This window comes from Alosa sapidissima, chromosome 22 (genome assembly GCF_018492685.1).
Source record: "Alosa sapidissima isolate fAloSap1 chromosome 22, fAloSap1.pri, whole genome shotgun sequence".
NCBI classification, from domain to species: Eukaryota; Metazoa; Chordata; class Actinopteri; order Clupeiformes; family Clupeidae; genus Alosa; species Alosa sapidissima.
Window position 1 is genome coordinate 1297670 of NC_055978.1, and position 25485 is coordinate 1323154.

Below are 25485 nucleotides of genomic sequence, written 5' to 3' on the forward strand. Positions count from 1 at the left end.
TGCCACGGAGGAGACGCTGATTAATGCAGTGCTCAGTATATACATGATTAGAGTCTCGTGACGCAGGCTACTGCCTGTGTGTAGGTCAAAGTCCGCTGATCGCGGCATTCCCCTATTTTGTAAAATGTATTTTTATTCCTCTGGGTGTTGCAATTGATATCAATGATTAATATGATTGCCCTCAGTAAAAAAGCACAAGAAACAGGAGGCAAACAGTTACAAACAGTCAGGTTCTTGGCTTCATAAGATGTCGCGGGAGTCTCATAGAGTCTCTTGACACCTGCTACTGCGTGTGTAGGTCAAAGTCCGCCGATCGCGGCATTCCCTAATTTTGTAAAATGTATTTTTATTCCTCTGGGTGTTGCAATTGATATCAATGATTAATATGATTGCCCTCAGTAAAAAAGCACAAGAAACAGGACGCAAACAGTTACAAACAGTCAGGTTCTTGGCTTCATAAGATGTCCCGGGAGTCTCATAGAGTTGTATTTCTTTAACCTGATTAAGAGAGGGGTTTAATTCAATAGAGAATTGCAATGTGTGTAGCCCATAATATTAGAGATTAGATTAGGCTAGATTTAGATTAGATTCAATTTTATTGTAATTTAAAAGAGTAGGCTACAGGTACAGAGCCAATGAAATGCAGTTGACATCCAACCAGAAGTGCAAAGAAGCAGTTATGTAGACGATCAAGATTAATTATGTACAACAGTTAGATAAATAGGCAAGTTTTCCAGATGACATGTGTACAGTGACAGAAATAGCCTATACAGTGAATATGGAATGTGTGTCTAGCCTATAACAAAACAAATTGATAATAATACATAATAATGATAATAATAGCAGTAATTACAGTAGGCCACTCGCACTGTTGTTGGTGACGTGTCTGTTTCCTATTATTCCATGCCACTCTCCTACTGTCTCCTTTACTGCCCTGCGCCACTTGCCTACTATCTTTTGCCTCTTGCCTACTGTCAAGCACAACTCGTCTACCATCTCCTATGCTGACCCACGCCACTCACCTACTGTTTCCTAACTGTCCAATGCCGCAAACTGTAACATTAAGCTGACACAATCTTGCTGCACGGTTACTTATCTGCATGCAATCACTATTGCCAGCTGTTATGAGTAAACATTATATTGGGACACCAATATATTTCTGATTCACGGGCAGTGTATTTGCTACTGAAGAAAAGGAGAACACATAGTAATTGTTCTTGGATGGGGATTTAGAGTAAGGTTTCTATTGATCTTTTTCAGATAAGGCCTCTTCATTTTCAACTGTGAAGGATCTACATGGACTTGGTCTGGATAGCCTTTCCTGTTTTGATGAGCCAGTCGGTATGTATTTGACATTCTTTAGGATAAAAGGAGCCATATGTTATCAAAAATTCTACACCCATATGTAGAAAAGCTTTATGAAAACTACGTTGAATGTAAAGATATGCATATGTCCCTTGGGAGGAGAGGGATGAGTGTGGATGATTGAATTGTCCAACAGACATAAAAATATGATTGTGTATGATTGTGTTTGTGTCTGTATATGATTTTTTGTACTTGTTGCATTTTAAGCATGCATACTTTACGCCATGGTGGTCTAAATTGTCTTTATTGCCACTTGCAGGGTCTAGAGGGAAAACCCTATATGAGCCCCAGGGTGAGTAGTGTATAATTACTTTATCCCAAGATTGATTTTCGTAGAAAGGTGTTCAAACCAAAATCAAACCAAAATCTTCTAAAATAATAGATAGATAGATAGATAGATAGATAGATTTATTATTTGTCCTTTCGGAAAATTGTTCTGCGCCATACAGTAGACAGTTAGACAAGACTGAATACAAGACGGAATATAGACCAGAATTTCCCTCACCCCAACCGCCCCCACCCTACCACACTCCCACACATACACAACATCAGGGCAGAAGGCACAGACCCCACTACACATTTATAGAATGATAAAGTGCAGTTGTGCATACTGTGATAGTCCAGCTGGAAAGAAAGTGCATGGTCCTGCAGGTAACGTCTTGTTCATCAATGTAATGCTAGTTGGAATGAATTACCTACTGGCTCAATTTGTTTGGAAAGAAGGTAGCCTGAACCTCCCTGCTGGCAACACCTCATATGCCTGGTGTATGGGATGTGACATATCTCTATTATTTGCATGACCTTTCTTCAACACCCTTCTTTCACAGGTCGTAGCAATACTGTCTGGTTTTTGCCCCTCAACCTTGCTGGCCATGTTAACTATCTTGCTCAGTTTGGTTTTTTTGGTCACTGACAAAGAGAAATACCAGGTAACACAACAAAAAAGTAGCATGCTCTTCACAAATGAATGATAGAAAGGTAATATATCTCTATCCACTCTAAATTGTCTTAGTTTGCACATAAAATGCAGCCTCTGCAGCCCCTTTTTATAGATGGTGTTGGTATTACTGTCCCATTGCAACTTATTATCTATTATTGTGCCCAGAGGCGATTCTAGAGTCTGTGGGGGCCCCAAGCAAAAATTCCAAGAGGGCCCTACCGACAAGTGTTATCACCATTATGTTATATCACCATTAGGTTATTATGTTAAATAATAAAAATACAAAAGCGTATTATAAAAATTCTTATATTTTGACATGTACTGCAAGCTGGCAGCTCGACTTGCCTTACAGTATGCGTGTGTAGATCAGACTGTCCTGAATCTGGCAAAATCATTGCCATGGTGGAGGGATTCTCTGGGGCTGAGCAATTTACAGACATATGTGGTGTGCGCCTTACAGAAATAAATGGCATTTTTTTTAATTTAGTGATGAAAAATGACCTCTCTGCGCTCTATATCTGTGACACGAACTGATCTGACCTGACTTGACCCGAGTTTGCGTGTTAGCCTGTGTGCCTATGTTGTATGCACTCATAATGGTTCTCTACAACAACTTTTTTAACTGCATTGCCATGAACAAAGTAGAGGCAAAAACGGGGTTTCTTTGTTGAACAAATTGGGATGCAATGTGAGCCTTGAATTGGATGCCACGCAGGAATTTGCTAGGATCTCAAAACCGGATTATGAACATGCTTTGCCATAGAGAAACACACGATAAAGTTGCATCATAAACATGCTTTGTCATAAAAACAGACAAAAACGTGGGGTAAGTCCAGCGATATGAAGTTATTATTTTGCTATCACTTCGTCTGTTGTATAACCCAGAAGGATATACATGGTACCAATGGATAGCCCTGTGTCTCTTCTTTCATCTGATATGCTTGCCATATCTATGCGATCACGGGTTCGCGAGTAATTCAAACGAAAGTAATGGGTACGCAGGTAAAAAGAACTGTAGACTGTAAATATGATGCAATTTGATTTAATTTCATGATTTTTTCCCCCATACCCATACTTGATCGTACAGGCAAGTGTGTAGTCTCGTTGGAAAGCCCCACTTCTGCTCTTAAAGGTTTCATCTCGCTGCGATGAACAGTTCCGGAGCAATGTAACAAAGAAGAAATGTTGTGTTTTTGGAGCACTTTGCGTCAATCGGGTTCTAAAAAATTAACGCGTATGCTTGGTCCTTACTGCATCGTGATTAACATGTTATGGCTGACAGCCCTATTACAAACATAACGTTAACCGTCTCCTTGCTTAACTAGTTGTAACTGTTACTGTAACTAGCTAGCTGAAGTTTACTGGCGTATAGATGTAGCAAACCATGTTCAATCTTTCTGTCAATTAACATTAGCCTAACTTCATTGAGTAGGCTAAATGCCAAACTCCGATGTTGATCCGTCATCACTGCACCCTCGATTGACGTTTAGGCTACCACAGTAGCCTAAATATGTGCGGATTCTTTTAACTCTTTTGAACTCAGATCCGCTGTTTATAAGGCCATAGCATAGGGCCTACATATGTACAGATGTAGCCTACTGTTTGTACAACAGGACAGGAGCACGCAAAATAAATATATCATTCAATCTCTATGGACGAAATTCTCGCTCGACCCACCGGCAAACGCGCTGAGACCAGGTCGAGGGCCCCTTAGTGGCTTGGGGCTCCAAACAGTTGCCTGCCTTGCCTGTTGACAAGGTGCGCCTCTGATTGTGCCTAAGTACTTGTACTCGACTACAATCACAACATCCTCACCATTTTTAACCATACACTGGGGGGACTGGCTCCCAGTTCTGTACTGTAGTCTATTATTATTTGCTTTGTTTTCTGTATATTTAGAAGAAGACAGCTGGACCTACACCATTTCGCAAATTGATCCACCCAGGTCCTGTAGTTGGTCTCCTCGCTATTCTGTATTAACCCCACTATTGCTGTGTCATCTGCAGATTTTTTGAGTTATGTAAACGCTTTAAAAACACCGAAGAGCCCCGTATAAGAGCCCCAGTGTGATAGGCTGGTTGCTGTCATGTGACACATCATTGTTAAATCATGATTGACAATTAAATAAATCATTGTTCACGACACGTTATGGTTAAATTATCTAAATGAATGCGATGGTGATACAATCCTGCTTTTCAATTAGTTGACATGGTGTTTGACATTAAATTATAATGAGGTCAGTTTCATGTAATAAGCTATTTGTTTCTTTGGGTCTGGGTAATTGAAATTAGCAATATCTTAGTTCAATTCAATGTCTTATAATGGTAAAAGATGTGGACAAATACATGATAATTAGCCAAATAAATCGTTGTTCACGACACGTTATGGTTAAATTATCGGAATGAGTGTGATGGTGATACAATCCTGATTTTCAATTAGTTGAGATGTTGTTTGACATTAAATTATAAGCAGGTCAGTTTCACGTAATAAGCTATTTGTTTCTTTGGGTCTGGGTAATTCATGTGACAAAAAATTCTGTTATAGGCTACTACCGTTTTTCTGAAAAACAAAGCAGTACAACATTTCTATCTCCAAAATAATGCATTGTATGCATGTGTGTACTACGTAGTGCATGCAGCTTTTAATGTTCAAAGTAGCCTATACTGATTTTCCTGCAGAAGAACTACAAATACAAATTGACACCTGAAGTTGTGGAGTTATATTTTAGTAGCCTATTCTATAATAGCATAAATACCCACATCGGTTTTACCCTTGTCTCACCTGTATACAACATATGTCTATGAATTGCAGTAGTGATCAAATGAAAAAGGAAAGAAAGGTGTCCTGATGTGTTGTTTAGGGATGGTCCTGCAATGTTTTCTCGACATATCTTTATGTCTTTTTTTTCTCCCCTCTACTTATGTTTTCACAGATCCTTGCTCCTGATATCCTGATGTATGGGTTGCACTTCATTATATGACTCCAACAGAACACTCACAGAAAGGAGAGTGGTGCCAAACTACAAGACAGCCAGCATGTAAGCAAGGCCTTGTTTGTCCTTGTTTGGCTACTCATTTGTCTACTTCCTGAAGAGGCTGAAGCATGCTGGCCTTGACACCTCAGTCACACTAGTGTGCCCCGGCACAGTGGTTGAAAAACACTGACCTAAACCATATATTTTCTGAAAGCCTATAGCCTCTAGATGTCAATTAATATACATTAGGACATGTCCCACCTTTCTACTGACTTTGACAATATACAAAATAGTGCCATGTATACATTTATATCCTCCAAAGTTTGCAGGAAGGTGGGCCATGTGCTAGTGTATGTTAACTCACATGTACAAGTGACAGGCTTTAAGAAAATATATGGTTTGCATGGCTGAAACTGCTTTGCCTTTGTGTTGGAGCTCAAAATGTTCTAAACATATCTTAAATTTCTCTCTTCTACTTATGTTTTCACAGATCCTCGCTCCTGATATCCTGATGTATGCATTCCATTTCATTATATGACTCCAACAGGACACCTACAGAAAGGAGCTGTTAAAGCAGTGTCCTTCTACAAACAACAAGACAGCGAGCATGTAAACAAGGCCTTGTTTGTCCACTTCCTGAAGGGGCTGAAGCATGATGGCCTTGACACCTCAGTCCTTGCTTCCATTTACAGCTGTGTTGTGGAGCGCATTCTCACATCCTATGGTCTGCAGCGGGTGGTGTCATCGTGTTATTTATCATCGTTTGTGTAAATCTTACACATCTTACACAAAAGTCTAAAATAATCTAAACTTCATTTACTCTCCATGTATAGATCAAGATAGACTTGCAGAACAGGCTGCAGGGCAACAGTCTGATAGCCTGCATGAAAGCATAAATGGTCCGCACTTGTTAAAGAGTGCAATTATCAAAGGGCCCTTGAATTGTGTTTTTTTAAACCAAGGAGGATGGCTGTAGCGATGCTGTCAGCTCTGCCATAAGCAGTGACTGTGATTACGTTTGCACATTTTGAAAATGTTTTTCTTTTGCATTCTTTTCCACTTCATTGTTGTATAGTTTGTATATTGTTTGTTAAAGTTGCACACATTAATTCACTGTTCTTATTTGTAAAAAATTGTATAGTGTGGTATAGTTTGTATGGTGGAGTCTTTATTGTATCGTACAAACAAGAACACCCCACCCCACCATACCACTTTGACTAACCAATTTTCTGCGGGGAACCCTGGAGGCTTTCTACAGGTATTTTGTGAAACATAGGGGTTTCTATGGTAGTGGTTGCTAAGCTATTGCTAGGGTAACTGAGAAGGTTGCTATGGTGTTGCTACAGGATATATAGTGGTTGCTATGCAGGTTTATAGGGTAATCATGTTGGTTGCTAGGTTGGTGATAGAGTAACTGAGAAGGTTGCTAGGGTGTTGCTAGAGTAGATATGGTGGTGGCTATACTAAATTAAGTGGTTGCTATGCTGGTTGCTAGGGTAATTGAGATGGTTGCGAGGCTAGTCATGTTGGTTGACTATCAAAGTGGTTGCTAGGTTGGCATTGTACAGGTGGTTGCTAGGTTGTTGATAGGGTAACCAAGAAGGTTGCTAGGGTGTTGCTAGGGTAGATATGGTGGTTGCTATTCCAAATAAAGTGGTTGCTATGCTGGTTGCAAGGTTAATCATGTTGGTTGCAATGGTGGTTGCTCGGTTGACATTGTGGTGGTAGTTGTGAGGTTGTTGGTAGGGTAATTAATATGGTTGCTAGGTTGTTGCTATGGTTCTTATGTTGGTTGCTAGGTTGTTGCTAGGATAACTTAGAAGAATTTTGTTCAGCTAATACATTTTGGCCTACACTATTAAGGGACAGCTGAATTGACCATCTAAACCATATATTTTCTTAAAGCCTATAGTCTGTAGATGTCAATTAATATGAATTAAGACATGTCCAACATTCCTACTTACTTTGGTGCATCATATAGGCTTAAGCAATACTGCTATTTTTGCTCTTAGACTATAAAAATCCATAATCACTTTAAAAACGCTAATTTTTTAGTTTTTGAAAGTCAATTTCTTTAAATCATGCTTAAAATTGTAACCATATTCTTTATTGAGTTATGTTAATTGACTATAATACTATTGTATTGTCATCCTTCTTTGGGACTTGAGTACTTCAATATCCCCTTCATGTATCAATGTACATTAAAGCATCTTTGATAGTAAAGGACTCTCCATGTAAATAATTACTTGAATTGTCTTTCACTTGTACTGGTTCTATATGTTTGGACCACTGATTGACTGCACTCTGGTTTTCATCAGCAAGGTCAAGGCTTAAATTAACCTCAGATAAGTCTGTTTTCATCACATGCATTATATGTGCTAATGTTGTGAAGTAATTGGTGTGACCCTACAAAGGCCTGTCTGACCTATGACCTAATAACCTAGGGTTAGTAAATATGGGATCGGAGTGAAATTACTTCACACATTCAGAAACCTCAAAGTGAAATGACCTCACACATCCAGGAAGCTACAGCAATACAAACTCAGCTACAGGTCTTAAATACGGCAAACCAGTTGCCAATTTCTATGCCCTTTATATCAATTTGTGCCACATGTTATTAGTTGAAAATTACTGGTGTAAGCTTATCTGACCTGTCTGACCTTTGCAATTCATGGACATGTACACATTGGTTTCACATTTCTAACAAGAATATGACTGATTAAATTTGACATGTAACATCCTTGGATGACACAAAATATAGTGAAATGGACTCAACCCTCACATATTCACAGACTCTGTAGCACCCCCTACAAATCCTTTTTTTTTTTCAATCTTTGGCTCCGCCTCCTGGCAACACACAAGCAGCTATATTTGAGTATGTAGTTAAATCGCATCTCACATATTCACAGACTCTATAGCACCCCCTAGAAATCCAATATTTCCTATATTTGGCTCCGCCTCCTGGCAACACACAAGTCATTAGATGTCCCAAATTTGACAAACTAGTTTGTTATCATCCCGTGTATCAAAATATGTGCCACATGTTGGTACTATCTTGAATTAACTAGTGTAATCCTATCAAGGCCTGTCTGACCTATGCAAATTATGGCCATCTAAACCTAGGGTTAGCATTTCTAACTTGCATACCTCATAAACCGACTAAATTTAGCATGTGACATCTATCTATGACATAAAATATATGAGATACGTAAAATCACACCTCACACATTCATAGACTCTATAGCGCCCCCTAGAAATCTACATTTTCCAATCTTTGGCTCCGCCTCCTGACAACATACAAGCAGCTGGAGGTCTCAAATTTGACAAACAAGTTTGTTATCATTACCTGTATCAAAATATGTGCCACGTGTTGGTACTATCTTGAATTAACTGGTGTAATCCTATCAAGGCCTGTCTGACCTATGCAAAATATGGCCATCTAAACCTAGGGTTAGCATTTCTAACTTGCATACCTCATAAACAGACTAAATTTGGCATGTGACATCTATCTATGACATAAAATATATGAGATACGTAAAATCACACCTCACACATTCATAGACTCTATAGCGCCCCCTAGAAATCTACATTTTCCAATCTTTGGCTCCGCCTCCTGACAACATACAAGCAGCTAGAGGTCTCAAATTTGACAAACACGTTTGTTATCATTCCCTGTATCAAAATATGTGCCACATGTTGACATTTCATGAAATAATGGGTGTGACACTTACCTAGGCCGGTCTGGCCATATGGGTGTTTCAATTGTAGTTTCTGAGTATGTCCGGTGCATCAAACTTGCCATGGCAGGTAAGATCAGTGAAATTGGGTTTATTTCAGCACAGCACACCTCTGTGTATCATATTCAATCAAAATATGGATGTTTTAATGGTTTGTTTATGATTTAATAACTTTTGTTGGTCAACATCTGTCAAAAAATGCTCTCTGAACGGCCATTTCTGAAGATTTCTTGTGCATCAAAATTCCCACAGCACCTTAGATTAGTGAAATTGGGTTTATTTCAGCACAGCACACCTCTGTGTATCATATTCAATCAAAATATGGATGTTTTAATGGTTTGTGTATGATTTAAGAACTTTTGTTGGTCAACATCTGTCAAAAAATGCTCTCTGAACGGCCATTTCTGAAGATTTCTTGTGCATCAAAATTCCCACCGCACCTAAGATAAGTGAAATTGGGTTTATTTCAGCACAACACACCTCTGTGTATCATATTCAATCAAAATATGGATGTTTTAATGGTTTGTGTATGATTTAAGAACTTTTGTTGATCAACATCTGTCAAAACAATGCTCTCTGAATGGCCATTTCTTAAGATTTCTTGTGCATCAAAAGTACCACAGCACCTAAGATAAGTGAAATTGGGTTTATTTCAGCACAACACACCTCTGTGTATCATATTCAATAAAAATATGGATGTTTTAATGGTTTGTGTATGATTTAAGAACTTTTGTTGGTCAACATCTGTCAAAACAATGCTCTCTGAACGGCCATTTCTTAAGATTTCGTGTGCATCAAAAGTCCCACAGCACCTAAGATAAGTGAAATTGGGTTTATTTCAGCACAACACACATCTGTGTATCAAGATCAATCAAAATATGTAAGTTTGTGATTGCTTTAAACAGGGGGTTGTCCAATACACATAAAACAAACAGCAAAGGTATATGCTAATACAAAGCACTACAGGCACTAAATAATAATTTACATTTGATCAGATTCACTTTTATTGTCATTGTGCAGAGTAAAAGTACAAACAGGGTTCCCACTCTAAGTCAAATGTAAAATTCTATGACTTTTCCCTGACAAAACACCTGCATTTCCATGACTTACAATATACCGACCAATGATTTCAGAGCACCCGCATCAAGAGTCTTTTACTTTTTTAGAGCGGGAGATGAATAAATAGGCATTGAATTAACACAGTTGGGCTACTCAAGCAAGCTGTAAAGCTAATAACCAGATATACACCAATACTATGTGGAAATATGTTATGCATTTTGGCTAGTACATCATAAACTACTACGACAAAATTCCCTGATATTCCATGACTTTGCCCCCAAAATGATAAAAATTCCCTGACTTTCCATGTCTGGAATAGACTTCTATTACCCGTGGGAACCCTGTACAAAGCAAAAGTGCAATGTGATATACAAAGTATAGACAGATGGTGCATAGGCAGGACAAGAAATACTGTATAGTGTCGTGTAGACAGTAATATGCAGTTGGTTTACAGCAGGTGGTTTAGAGTAATATACATTAGATATAAATATGGGCAGTGTATTAACAGAACATATGAGAAAAACAGAATAAATATGGATATTCAGTATGAACCATATAGACAGATATGTGCAGTGTGGTAACAGTACCATTGTAGCGCAGAAACAGTAACATTATAAGAGCATGAAGAGCAGTAGAATATGGTTATGTATAATTGTAATTACAGTATGTGCATTTGTAAATAAATAACACTATGGGTGGGATAGGGTATTTGGGGGCTTAGTTGATTGGTTGTCACCGGTGGGGTATACTACGAAGCACGTTAGACATATCTAGGTTATGTCTACATATCGAGGCTTGACAAAGCCTTGACTCAGGGGTATATGTTAAGTGATACTACGATAGCAGTTATGTGATATATTTGTCAAACTAGGCTTCCAGCTCAGATCTGTGCACGTTCTCGGTGTTGGGATGACGTTGGCCAATCGTGAAACGTGGAGACGCACAAGACCGCCTCTATTTAAAAACAATTACTTCCGCATTCATGAGCGATAGCTTAATCTACACTGCGGTAATTTTTTGTGTCTAACCTATAACATCAAATAAATCAACTGTCATCAGTTGTTGTATGGTATGCACGTCCATAGTAGGATATTTGCACGCACAGCACTATTAAAGTGCATCCGAGATCCAAAATGTTAGTAGAGGTGGAGCTCCACCTGTACGATATATGACAGAATCCTACACGTGAGATAACTTCGTTTCTAAGACAATTGATTGGTCAGTGGGCGGTAGATTACACGATTTGAGCTATAACTTAGCACATAACCTCCTCCCGACCAGGTTTGGTTGACAGCATAAGATACCATGGTGATACAGCGACACTAAAACAGATCCACTTTCGTGTCACAGCATACCCTGGCTTTGAGCGCAACATACCTCGCTAACCGACTAATCGAGATTCGTAGTATACACCACGGGATACAGAGCTACAGTCCAGTCGGGTGACAGCCACAGAAAAGAAGCTTCCTCTGAACCTGCTGGTTCGGGTGCAGAGAGACCTGTAATAATAATAATAATAATAATAATAATAATAATAATAATAATAATAAAGACAGTAATATTTTTCAAGACCATAGAGAATGCTGTACTCCAGTCTTGAGGCGATGAGGGCATGGATGAGAATGATGCATTGTTGAGCCGTCTGGTCACAGTAACACAAGACCCATCCTGTCAGACTAGGCCAGAAGTCCCGTCACCGGAATGATGTAGAGGACTTTGAGACAGTCATGTGGCGCCTTTGACCAGTGGTCACAATACAGAGGACCCCTGGCCAGTCAATGAGCAGTGCTTGACAAACATCATGTGTAGAAGACCCATTTTGCAAAACGATGTAGACACCCATCTATTCTCAGGAGCAGTCCTTCTATAACGGGCAGGAACAGCTGCAGAAAAATCCCCGGGCTTTGCCATGCTCCTTCCTGGCATGTCTTTCTGCTTTGGGGATAACCAAACAGCTAACAACCTGGAAATTAGAAATAGAGATAAAACAAGTGTACAAAGAAAGAAACCACAATCTCAGTGTATCTCTGGACATGTTCAAACATACTGATGACTATAAAGTCCACTTATAAAATGCAGGTCTATGCCTTTCATATAGTGTGCCAAAGTATTTAAGGAGGGTGGGCCAAGTCCTAGTATGGTTTAGGTGGTTGAATCAGCTGTCCCTTAATAGTGTACGCCAAATTGTATCAACTGAACAATTTGTTTCTCGACCTACAATATGGGCCTATGTATGCTTTATCATATGCCAGAGTAAGTAGGAAGGTGGGAAATGTCTTAATTAATATTAATTGACATCTAGAGGCAATGGGTTTTCAGAAAATATGTGGTTTAGGTGGTCAATTCAGCTGTCCCTTAATACACTAGCACATGGCCCACCTTCCTGCAAACTTTGGAAGACATAAATGTATACATCGCACTATTTTGTAAATTGGCGAATGAATGGGGCATATGATAGGTTTTGAGCTCCAACATAAAGGCAAAGCAGTTTTAGCCATGCAAAGCATATATTTTCTTAAAGCTTGTCACTTATACATGTGAGTTAACATACATTAGCACATGGTCCACCTTCCTGCAAACGCCTTATGATGCACCAAAGTAAGTAGGAAGGTGGGACATGTCTTAATGTATATTAATTGACATCTAGAGGCTATAGGCTTTCAGAAAATATATTGTTTAGGTGGTCAATTCAGCTGTCCCTTAATAGTATAGCCCAAGATATATCAGCTGTACAATGCGTTTCTCGATCTACAATATAGGCCTATATACGCCTTATGATATGTCAAAGTCAGTAGGAAGGTGGGACATGTCTTAATATATATTAATTGACATCTATAGGCTATAGGCTTTCAGAAAATATATGGTGTAGGTGGTCAATTCAGCTGTCCCTTAATATTATAGCCCAAGATGTATCAGCTGTACAATGCGTTTCTCGATCTACATTATGGGCCTATGTACGCCTTATGATGCACCAAAGTCAGTAGGAAGGTGGGGCATGTCTTAATGTATATTAATTGACATCTAGAGGCTATAGGCTTTCAGAAAATATATCGTTTAGGTTGTCAATTCAGCTGTCCCTTAATAGTATAGCCCAAGATGTATCCGCTGTACAATGCGTTTCTCAATCTACAAAATGGGCCTATGTACGCCTTATGATATGTCAAAGTCAGTAGGAAGGTGGGACATGTCTTAATGTATATTAATTGACATCTAGAGGTTATAGGCTTTCAGAAAATATATGGTTTAGGTGGTCAATTCAGCTGTCCCTTAATATTATAGCCCTAGATGTATCAGCTGTACAATGTGTTTCTTGATCTACATTATGGGCCTATGTACGCCTTATGATGCACCAAAGTCAGTAGGAAGGTGGGGCATGTCTTAATGTATATTAATTGACATCTAGAGGCTATAGGCTTTCAGAAAATATATGGTTTAGGTGGTCAATTCAGCTGTCCCTTAATAGTATAGCCCAAGATGTATCCGCTGTACAATGCGTTTCTCGATCTACAAAATGGGCCTATGTACGCCTTATGATATGTCAAAGTCAGTAGGAAGGTGGGACATGTCTTAATGTATATTAATTGACATCTAGAGGTTATAGGCTTTCAGAAAATATATGGTTTAGGTGGTCAATTCAGCTGTCCCTTAATATTATAGCCCTAGATGTATCAGCTGTACAATGTGTTTCTTGATCTACATTATGGGCCTATGTACGCCTTATGATGCACCAAAGTCAGTAGGAAGGTGGGACATGTCTTAATGTATATTAATTGACATCTAGAGGCTATAGGCTTTCAGAAAATATATGATTTAGGTGGTCAATACAGCTGTCCCTTAATAGTATAGCCCAAGATGTATCAGCTGTACAGTGCGTTTCTCGATCTACAATATGGGCCTATATTTAGCACAGCGACAACCATATCTAGCAAAATCACAGTAAAAGTAATGTAAAAGTGACGTAAAATACCTGCCAATTGTCCTCTGTATCCACCGCTGCAGTAGACCATGATGTGAGGATGCACTCCATAACACAGCTGTTAATGGAAGCAAGGAGGCCAGCATGCTTCAGCCTCTTCAGGAAGTAGACAAATGAGTAGCCAAACAAGGACAAACAAGGCCTTGCTTACATGCTGGCTGTCTTGTAGTTTGATACTACTCTCCTTTCTGTGAGTGTTCTGTTGGAGTCATATAATGGAGTGCAACCCATACATCAGGATATCAGGAGCAAGGATCTGTGAAAACATAAGTAGAGGGGAGAAAAAAAAGACATAAAGATATGTCGAGAAAACATTGCAGGACCATCCCTAAACAACACATCAGGACACCTTTCTTTCCTTTTTCATTTGATCACTACTGCAATTCATAGACATATGTTGTATACAGGTGGGACAAAGGTAAAACCGATGTGGGTATTTATGCTATTATAGAATAGGCTACTAAAATATAACTCCACAACTTCAAGTGTCAACACTGTAGTTTTGGAGGAGTATTTGTAGTTCTTATGCAGGAAAATCAGTATAGGCTACTTTGGACATTAAAAGCTGCATGCACTACGTAGTACACACAAGCGTACAATGCATTATTTTGGAGATAGAAATGTTGTACTGCTTTGTTTTTCAGAAAAACAGTAGTAGCGTATAACAGAATTTTTTGTCACATGAATTACCCAGACCCAAAGAAACAAATAGCTTATTACGTGAAACTGACCTGCTTATAATTTAATGTCAAACACCATCTCAACTAATTGAAAAGCAGGATTGTATCACCATCGCACTCATTCCAATAATTTAACCATAACGTGTCATGAACAACGATTTATTTGGCTAATTATCATGTATTTGTCCACGTCTTTTACCATTATAAGACATTGAATTGTACTAAGAAATTGCTAATTTCAATTAACCAGACCCAAAGAAACAAATAGCTTATTACATGAAACTGACCTCATTATAATTTAATGTCAAACACCATGTCAACTAATTGAAAAGCAGGATTGTATCACCATCGCATTCATTTCAATAATTTAACCATAACGTGTAGTGAACAATGATTTATTTAGCTAATTATTACGTGGCTATTTGTCCACGTCTTTTACACTTATAAGACATTGACTAAGAAATTGCACTGATTTCGCATGATTCTAGCTGTTTTACAGCATGAAGGAGTTTTGGTCAGGATAAGTATCTCTATATTTTGTTCGAAACAACAAAAAACAACTATTTGTTATAATTATTATTATTATTTACTAAATTTACATAGTTTAACTTACCTTACCCCACACGGCCAGCTCTCGCTCTACGATGCGTTTCCGCTTTCTTGTGGTGGCGTGTGTCACATGACAGCAACCAGCCTATCACACTGGGGCTCTTATACGGGGCTCTTCGGCGTTTTTCGAACGTTTACATACCACATAAAATCTGCAGATGACACAGCAATAGTGGGGTTAATACAGAATAGCGAGGAGACCAACTACAGGGCCTGGGTGGATCAATTCGCGAAATGGTGTAGGTCCAGCTGTCATCTTCTAAATATACAGAAAACAAAGCAAATAATAATAGACTACAGTACAGAACTGGGAGCCAGCCCCCCCAGTGTATGGTTAAAAATGGTGAGGATGTTGTGATTGTAGTCGAGTACAAGTACTTAGGCACAATAATAGATAATAAGTTGCAATGGGACAGTAATACCAACACCATCTATAAAAAGGGGCTGCAGAGGCTGCATTTTATGTGCAAACTAAGACAATTTAGAGTGGATAGAGATATATTACCTTTCTATCATTCATTTGTGAAGAGCATGCTACTTTTTTGTTGTGTTACCTGGTATTTCTCTTTGTCAGTGACCAAAAAAAAACAAACTGAGCAAGATAGTTAACATGGCCAGCAAGGTTGAGGGGCAAAAACCAGACAGTATTGCTACGACCTGTGAAAGAAGGGTGTTGAAGAAAGGTCATGCAAATAATAGAGATATGTCACATCCCATACACCAGGCATATGAGGTGTTGCCATCAGGGAGGCTCAGGCTACCTTCTTTCCAAACAAATTGAGCCAGTAGGTAATTCATTCCAACTAGCATTACATTGATGAACAAGACGTTACCTGCAGGACCATGCACTTTCTTTCCAGCTGGACTATCACAGTATGCACAACTGCACTTTATCATTCTATAAATGTGTAGTGGGGTCTGTGCCTTCTGCCCTGATGTTGTGTATGTGTGGGAGTGTGGTAGGGTGGGGGCGGTTGGGGTGAGGGAAATTCTGGTCTATATTCCGTCTTGTATTCAGTCTTGTCTAACTGTCTACTGTATGGCGCAGAACAATTTTCCGAAAGGACAAATAATAAATCTATCTATCTATCTATCTATCTATCTATTATTTTAGAAGATTTTGGTTTGAACACCTTTCTACGAAAATCAATCTTGGGATAAAGTAATTATACACTACTCACCCTGGGGCTCATATAGGGTTTTTCCTCTAGACCCTGCAAGTGGCAATAAAGACAATTTAGACCACCATGGCGTAAAGTATATAAGCATGCTTAAAATGCAACAAGTACAAAAAAATCATATACAGACACAAACACAATCATACACAGTCATATTTTTATGTCTGTTGGACAATTCAATCATCCACACTCATCCCTCTCCTCCCAAGGGACATATGCATCTCTTTGCATTCAACGTAGTTTTCAACAACAACAATAACAAACAGCAACAAAGCTTTTCTACATATGGGTGTAGAATTTTTGATAACATATGGCTCCTTTTATCCTAAAGAATGTCAAATACATACCGACTGGCTCATCAAAACTGGAAAGGCTATCCAGACCAAGTCCATGTAGATCCTTCACAGTTGAAAATGAAGAGGCCTTATCTGAAAAAGATCAATAGAAACCTTACTCTAAATCTCAATCCAAGAACAATTACTATGTGTTCTCCTTTTCTTCAGTAGCAAATACACTGCCCGTGAATCAGAAATCAGAAATATATTGGTGTCCCAATATAATGTTTACTCATAACAGCTGGCAATAGTGATTGCATGCAGATAAGTAACCGTGCAGCAAGATTGTGTCAGCTTAATGTTACAGTTTGCGGCATTGGACAGTTAGGAAACAGTAGGTGAGTGGCGTGGGTCAGCATAGGAGATGGTAGACGAGTTGTGCTTGACAGTAGGCAAGAGGCAAAAGATAGTAGGCAAGTGGCGCAGGGCAGTAAAGGAGACAGTAGGAGAGTGGCATGGAATAATAGGAAACAGACACGTCACCAACAACAGTGCGAGTGGCCTACTGTAATTACTGCTATTATTATCATTATTATGTATTATTTATGTATTATTATCAATTTGTTTTGTTATAGGCTAGACACACATTCCATATTCACTGTATAGGCTATTTCTGTCACTGTACACATGTCATCTGGAAAACTTGCCTATTTATCTAACTGTTGTACATAATTAATCTTGATCGTCTACATAACTGCTTCTTTGCACTTCTGGTTGGATGTCAACTGCATTTCATTGGCTCTGTACCTGTAGCCTACTCTTTTAAATTACAATAAAGTTGAATCTAATCTAAATCTAGCCTAATCTCTCTAATATTATGGGCTACACACATTGCAATTCTCTATTGAATTAAACTCCTCTCTTAATCAGGTTAAAGAAATACAATATTATATTATAATATAAGTGAATATCTAACATCTGGAGAACTGCTGTATCAGAATACAATTGTTTTATAGCTGATATGTGGCCTAAAACAATGCGCGTTTTCGCAACAAAATCTATTCACGTTCATCATGATTATCGATTATACATGCCTGGCTGATAGGCTACCTCCCAGCTGTTAGCTGTAGCCCACACTAACAATATTAGGCTACAATGTTAATTTACACAGACAACAGCTGTTTTACAGATTACTGTAACATTACATCATGCACGTTAGCTAAATTATAAGTTGTGCAAGCCTACTCTGAATTCACAGTATTGCCCATGCATAGGCTACTATTTCATGTTAAATCAACTTTAAAATGTTTTGCTCAATTGCTAGCAAAATGATCATGCTAGCGGCAGTAGCAAGGCTCACCTCATTTCCCATTTGGATTCTTCTTTTTTCTCCGTCCCTGCTCGGTTCTTGTTTCTGGATTCTGGGGTTCAGCCTTCTAAAACTGCTAGCTAGAAGGTGGCTCCTTCTAACCCACAACTCAAAGCAGGCTTAAGAGTATGAAACTGCACGTCAAAAGCATGAAATAACATTCTAGCCATTTTGGGTCGGGCTTTTTTGACAGATGACGTGGTTCTGGCTGAATGCGAAATACAACGTGATAGTAACACGATAATTACGTCCTGCTCAACACGTTTTTTAACAAGGAAACGTGTTACACAACACGTCCCAATAGATTAATTAACGTGACAGTGACACGTTCAGACGTGAGACTGGGTTGGTTTCAATGTATTTGACGTCGTGGCTGGCTAGGGCTGCTTGTTACAATGCATCGTGATGTGGCTGTGTGCGTGCGCGCCAAACTCTAGGCTACAATGTTTCATGAGTTCAGTTTGGGAGTTGCACATTTTAGTCTGACCTGGGTACCACTGGCAGTTTTCAAGCCTAAGTTGAAGTAATTGATGGTAATATTTCATGGTTGATTTTTTTGTGTGCATTGCCCCATGTTTGTAGGCTACTTGTTTTTTGTATGTTGGTACAATTGTATGTTGGTTATACGGTTCCACAATATAAATGCAAATTTCATTTTTACATTATGTCTGTCATAATTTAATTGCCTCTCTCTCTCTCTCTCTGTCTTATGTACATTGATAATAATAATAGTAATATATATTGAACAAAAAAATGGGGAGGCCTCTGCCCCGGGCCCCAGATGACCTTAACCTGGCCCTGATTTTCATGCACTGTAATAATTTGCCTAGGAAGAACAGTACAGTGCATTTTCATGTGGCAAATGTGGCAACCCTATCCGGAGCAATGCCAGACCGAACTTCCCGACCTCAAATGTTGTGGGCGGGACTAAATTCGGCTGGCACCCAGGTTAGCCTACTGTAGCATTGTGCTGATAGATAAAAAGTCGCCTATTTAAAGGCGCAGTCTGCATTTTAATCCTAGCTCTCCATTTAGTGTGTGCGCTTCTAAAACTAGTGATGTAGCCTATACAATCTTGACGCAGTAGCCTATAACAGTTAGGGCCTACCATTTATTTTAGGAGGAGAGGTGTAGGACCTTTTTGTCTTCAAAGCCCTCAGTGGTTTGGCACCTAGTTACATAGGTGACCTAATTCCGTACAGCGCTCCAAGATCACTTAGGTCTTCATCTCAGAATATTCTTTGTATCCCCAAAACGCCTTAAAACCAAGGGTGATAGAGCCTTCTCTGTTGTTGCCCCCCAACTCTGGATTAGTCTACCTGTACATATTAAGTCATCTCCAACCATTTACTCCTTTAAGTCTAACTTAAAGACTTTCATTTTCTCCCAAGCTTTTAATCTACCTTAATACCCCCCCCCCCCCCCCCCCCACACACACACTCTTTATTCTTTATTTTATAGATAAATAATTTTAAATGTCTTTTATGTTGGTTAAAGTTGTAAACAAAACATGTTATAAACGGAAAAAATCCATGGTTTTACATCACTGTTGGCAAAATGATCATGATGGCCTATATTTCAGCCGTATTTGGTTTAGTCTTATAGGCCTAGGTTACTTTGCTCTATTATAAATTAGTTTTCTTTAGGCATTATAATATGCTGTATTGTAATATGCTATAATATTTGAAATATAATGTATCTCAATAAAAGTCATCAGATGTCATAATTTAAGGGGTTAATTTTTCACATTTTTCAGTTGCTTAGGTTTTGTGGCACTCTCCTTCGGTGGTCTTTGCCACTAATTTCGTGGAAGCATGCAACGTTGAAAGTTGTTTGAGTAGCCTAAGTTTGAATGACTTGACACTGATGTGGATAGGCACCTTTGGCCAGGGCATAATGTGCATTTCATTAGTTCCTTTAATTTCTTGGAGGGGAAAGCCTATCTGTTACTCGTTGACTGACTGACTCGCTTGTGTTGTTCGTTGTGTTCGACTGTGCTTTCGAACACCTGCCTAACTCTACCTCTGATTGTCTTACCATGAAATTTTACTCAACCTCAGCCAATCGTTAGCATTTATGGGCTTGTCTTATGCACTGCCCACTAACCAAGGAAGAACAGTTAAAAAAAGTGTTTGCCTCTCGGCTCAGTCTGATGAAAAAAAAACAGCTTCAATTGTAGTAACGGCCACATTTTTTGGCAGTAACGATAACAGCGTTATTAAGATGGGAAGATTACTCGTATTAGTAACACCGTTATTTATAACTATATATATATATATATATATAGTTATAAATAACGGTGTATATGTATATATATATTATTTATAACGGCGTTATTCCCATCACTGCCAATCACACTCCTGATTACAAACCAATCTAACCATATTTGTGACCATAGTGGTGTCTTTCTTAATCTATTTAAGTACAACGTTTGTAAGATGTTACTAATTTTTTTTTTACACTGTAGGAATCACATAATACAACACATTCATAACAAAACTATCAAATGTGTGACTACAGTTTTGTTTTAGTATGGGTTTCCTCTGTAAAAGAGACTACCATTTGACGTCACAGCCTGCGGTTAAAATCCTTAAATTGGACGTATCTCGGCTTTATTTTTGAGGCAAAAAACGTCACTCATAACAGCCTCCAGTTTTTGATCTGAAGACCTGAAATATCTACTGGAATTTTGTTTCTTTCTATTACACCTGCCTGGGAATCCGTGATATGTGGCTAAGCTGCTGCCTAGCAGGTAAAATATGTTTAAATGGCTATAGCCTACATTTAAAACAATTTATTAGCTAGAAATTATGTCACATGTCTACATTCAATGCTGTTGAAGCCACTTTAGATCCAGTGACACTGCAGTCATGAAAACGGAACGTCACACTTCGGTACTCTATTGATCCAACCGCCATATTGGATTTTGTTGAAAGCATGAAAATGTTCTCACAGGTCCCAAATTTTGTCCAATCTTAACCAAACAACCAACTACACATGAGCCTCACAAAAGTTACTGAATACATTTTTCATTGTTGAAAGCTTTTGAAATGAGCTCCTATCTTTTGGTTCCATGACATGAAACCTGCTGTAAGTGCTTACAGCCATGCGTTTTAAGTAACATCAATTTGCCATGACAAATCTGGGCAGTTTTGCTGTGTAGCCCCCTCATTGCTGCTTGCAGATATACTTTATTGAATTTGTTTTCATGTACATATATTTTTTAAATAGAAATGGTTTAATTCACTTTTTGTTTCAATAAATACAGAATGTAATATGGATACATGGACACATAGACACATAAGCTTACATTTTACACATACAGACAGCTACAAATAGTTTGCTTGGCTGAAGTCTAAATATCCGCTTATGGAACAGCTTAATATAATTACATTGAGCAGTGAACGAAGAAGTGCTGCTTCCTTTTGTTTTCTGAACAGATAACTGTGCATTCGAAAGAGGTTCATGGAAAAGCACACTGACTGTAATTTATCACTCTGCTAGCTAAATTTTCATGCAGAGGAACAAATCCTGACTACAACGAATTCACTTAACAAGTTGTAGCCTTGCCATGCCAAATCCATACTATACTGGGGTTAATTCATAAAAAAGCAATCCTCATATTTACTCACATTAAAGGAGCCATACATCATTTTAGTTTAAAACAAAAAGAAATATATAAAACAAAAATACAACTAGGCAATTAATCAAAGCAACAGCTGTCCAAATTAAGTTAACGGTATGTATTGTAAACCGGAAAACAGGTCTAATCATATCTGCTTGTTGAGCGATAGAATTAATTCTGACATTGATTCAGCAATAGGCAAATTGGTAATAATGTTGACCTGCTTTAACATTTCATCTGTATGTTATTGTTTAGTACAAAAGCATATCAAGATCATTTTTTCCCAACCATCAACACTGATGCAAGGGTCTATGAGCCCCATCATACACCCGACATAAAGCACAACGCAAGGTTTGTTCTTAATTTACACCCAATTCAGTGATTAATTTTTCGCCATGAGCCCCCCCTTTCGCACCCAGGGGTGTGTAAATTAACGAAACAGGTGTTGTCTGGCGCATGATCCTAAAATCGCTCTTACATCCTCTAATCCAAGACAACCAAGAACCAAGAAAAACCCTTCCTTGAATTCAAATTCCTTCAATGCGCTGACTGTCAAAATACCAACACACTGTTTGATGTTGCACTGCTTGCTGTTAAAGGGAATGTCAGATGTCACTCTCATTGCTTTAAAGGATGTAACGCCCAAAACACCCCCATGACTGATTAAGAAACACAAGAACAACTCTTTTGAACAATGCGCCTGGCCTCTGATCACAAAATCACGTTGTTAAATGAGTGAATGTGGACTGGACACACCTTCTAACCAGGCGTTTCCGTTCGCAAAAATAGAGTCTTATGTGTCAGAATCAATTTTATTGCTTCACAAGCAAATGTGATTAACCCTGTTGTGTGAGCCTTGTGACATTCAGCAAAAAGCCAATTGCTGTTGATGCAGAAACAGTCATCCACATATATTTTCGTCACATAAATATGTTTATGCTATATGTAGTCTTTAGCCTCGACTGTCTTGGCCAAAACTGGTTCAAGCTGGTTTGTGTTATTTTATGTTTGTGTTATTTTAAAACAACCTCCACTCTTAACACAATGCTCGGGAGTATTTTAGATATGTTAGAGTATGCAACATAGACAGAGATTTGGTACTGTTTGCCCATTTAACGCAGAATGTCCTAAGTCTGTGACTGATCACATTATTGGAGCAACCAATTTTAAACAAAACTAACTAAGTTCAATAGAATCACAGTCGTCTACATAAGGGGAAGTGGCTGATATAAGAAGGTAAACATAATAAAGCTTAACATGGGGCATATAAGCAAACTAGAGCTCAGCTTTCTACTCCATTGTTTCTGGAAGTTTCTCCTATTCATGTTATTTAAAACTACAGCTTTAGGTGCATGAACGTGGGGTCTCATGAACATGCTCCCAGAGTGTAGCGCTTACAGTATAGCAGCCTGGTTGCTTTAGCTGTCGGCTGCAGCAACTCGAGCTGGGTTAATTTTGTCCTTCAATTTTCCTAAGAACATCCCACGTATGCATAAATCAGAGGAGTAGAATTTCTTATTCTTTGTATATTCTCAGGTGGAGCACAGTTTTAGCCACAATGTGGTTTCTACAAACAATGCCATGTTTTCAGGCACATAGTGAAAGTTACACCTACAGTAAAACGATTGCTAACATGGTGATCTGTACATCTGACCCCAAAATAAAAAAAAGACTTTCCAGTGTAATTCCACATTTTCCTTTAGATTACATGAAAGTGTGTATAAACATATAAGCTGAAGGTGGGGTGGGTTGGGTGTCAAACATATTATGATAACAGTGAATGGTGCATGCCAATGTGACTAGAGCTGGGCTACACAATTTGCACTGCATTGTTTCTTTGATTACACTGGTTACTTTCAGGCACATTCACACATCACACACTCCCCAGTGACAGCTTTGAGAGATATTTGCACACTGGGACATAGCCTACATTAACACATTATTATCACTGTGAAGAACATAAACTCAGTAATGCTTACTACTACATGGTGTACTAATGAATACCAAAAATCCCTGATGGAATTACAGTTTTGCAATGTTGTTGCAACTAAATGGGTATACATATTATATAAGAAGTATTTTTTGGAAATGTATTCTTTTAGGTAAAGCATGATTAAACCTGGGATAACTTCATTTGTAACTTGAATTGATGGGTAATACAGAAGGTGTTTCTAAGAATTGCTTCTCTGTATTTATCTACATATTACGGGCTCCAGACTAGCTTTTTGATTGGTTGCACTGGTGCACCTAACCTTTTTATTTAGCTGCTACCATAGATATTAGAAAGCTAGATACCGCATTGGGCACGAGTTCTATTAGGTGGCATATGTAAACGCGGCAGCCATATTGCTGGGGGCAGCATGTTTACTATTGTTTACTATGTCTATGGGAGAGTGACAGCAACACTTGTCGCAATCAGAGACACCTGTTTGATTTCCAGTCAGAGTCACATGCTCCTCCATTGGCCTCCAGTTATTGTTGCCCCCACCAAGATGACGACGCTATTTACGTACGTTTGGGAGCCCAATGCGGTATCTAGCTTTCTAATATCTATGGCTGCTACAGCACAACATTTAGGTGCACCCCATATGCAGTGTACAGGAATATCTGGACCACAGCCAATCAGAGGCAAAGACCCACCCCATCTCTCTCTCTCTGATTTAGACCACAATATGATCCTACCATGAGTGTGAGTTCAGTCAAAGGTAGTGTTGTCACAATACCAAAATTGTTTCGATACAGATACCAATTGAAGAATTTCGAAATTTCATGAAATACGTAGGCCTATCTTGTTGAAAAACAACACTGTCATTCTTAAAAGTCTTGATAACTAATACAATTATGTATTGTGACGTTTCTAATTTCAGGGTATTGTGATACTTTTGTAGTGCAATACTAGTCAAAGGAGAACAAACGCTTAGTTTGACAGCAGCAGATGCGAGGAAAGCGCTCACCCTTATGACGTTAGGTGCACCTGTGTGACCCTGGAAAGATTTTAGCCACAGCCTTTACAATTTTGGTCGCACTCTAAAGCCCTGATATTACCTACAATAATTACCCAATAATGTTCTATAATTTATTGATAATAGTTTAGGTGTGTCTTAGTAACATGTGCATCTTAGCAACTTTGTGCATGTTAAATGCGCTATACTAAATAAAACTGACTAGACTAGTATTTCACATGTAGCTTGCTGTGGTCACTCTGAAAGCAATGTGTCAATAGGCTGCTACTTTTTTTACCCAATATGCAGCAAAATTGCCAGCTTGATGGTACAACCTGACTACACTGTACAATATATTTCAGACATGTGACTCATTTAGATCAAGGTCTACAGGTGATAACGTGAAAGGAGAGGCACAGGAGATCTCTGGCTGTGGAAGGAGGGGTTTCAGGAGGGGGTTCTCTGTCCCATGCTCCTTTCTTTGGGTTAGGGCTGGGTCTGGATGGTGCAGTAGTAAGGATGTTTCTTCATCTTCTGGGCTCTCTCCGATATGAGATGGAAGAGAAACCAAAGTGGGTGCTAGAGGAAACAATGAGCGAGACACAGGGGTAGAAGGACAAGAAATGGTGTGAGGTGACACGTGAGGAGGTGGAGATAGTTGGTTGCTCAATGTGGCCATTTCTTTCATCTCCTTGCTCTCTGCTGAGGTAGTAGTCTAAAAAACAGAACATACATACTCTAAGATAGACATATGTA

At 38.8% G+C, this 25485-nt stretch overlaps 1 protein-coding gene and 2 long non-coding RNA genes across 11 annotated transcripts in view; 1 reads left to right on the forward strand and 2 right to left on the reverse strand.

The window, feature by feature from the left end:
- Window positions 1-786: 786 nt before the first annotated feature.
- On the forward strand, window positions 787-5297 carry LOC121696885. Its single transcript, XR_006026347.1, has 3 exons — window positions 787-1341; window positions 1625-1657; window positions 5238-5297. It is a non-coding gene; the product is annotated as an uncharacterized LOC121696885 (long non-coding RNA).
- Window positions 5298-13961: 8664 nt separating this feature from the next.
- On the reverse strand, window positions 13962-18508 carry LOC121696879. The gene is made up of 5 exons (XR_006026341.1): window positions 18154-18508; window positions 16866-16946; window positions 16522-16554; window positions 15345-15492; window positions 13962-14307 (listed from the first exon to the last, which is right to left on the reverse strand). It is a non-coding gene; the product is annotated as an uncharacterized LOC121696879 (long non-coding RNA).
- Window positions 18509-21332: 2824 nt separating this feature from the next.
- Window positions 21333-25485, reverse strand: part of LOC121696861 (protein unc-80 homolog) — a 239077-nt gene continuing 234924 nt past the window's right edge. For all 9 annotated transcript variants that reach the window (XM_042077934.1, XM_042077933.1, XM_042077929.1 and 6 more), the window contains one exon: window positions 21333-25444. In XM_042077934.1, coding sequence (XP_041933868.1) covers window positions 25088-25444 — 357 coding nt within the window. In that variant the 3' untranslated portion in view covers window positions 21333-25087. The remainder of the gene's footprint in view (window positions 25445-25485) is intronic.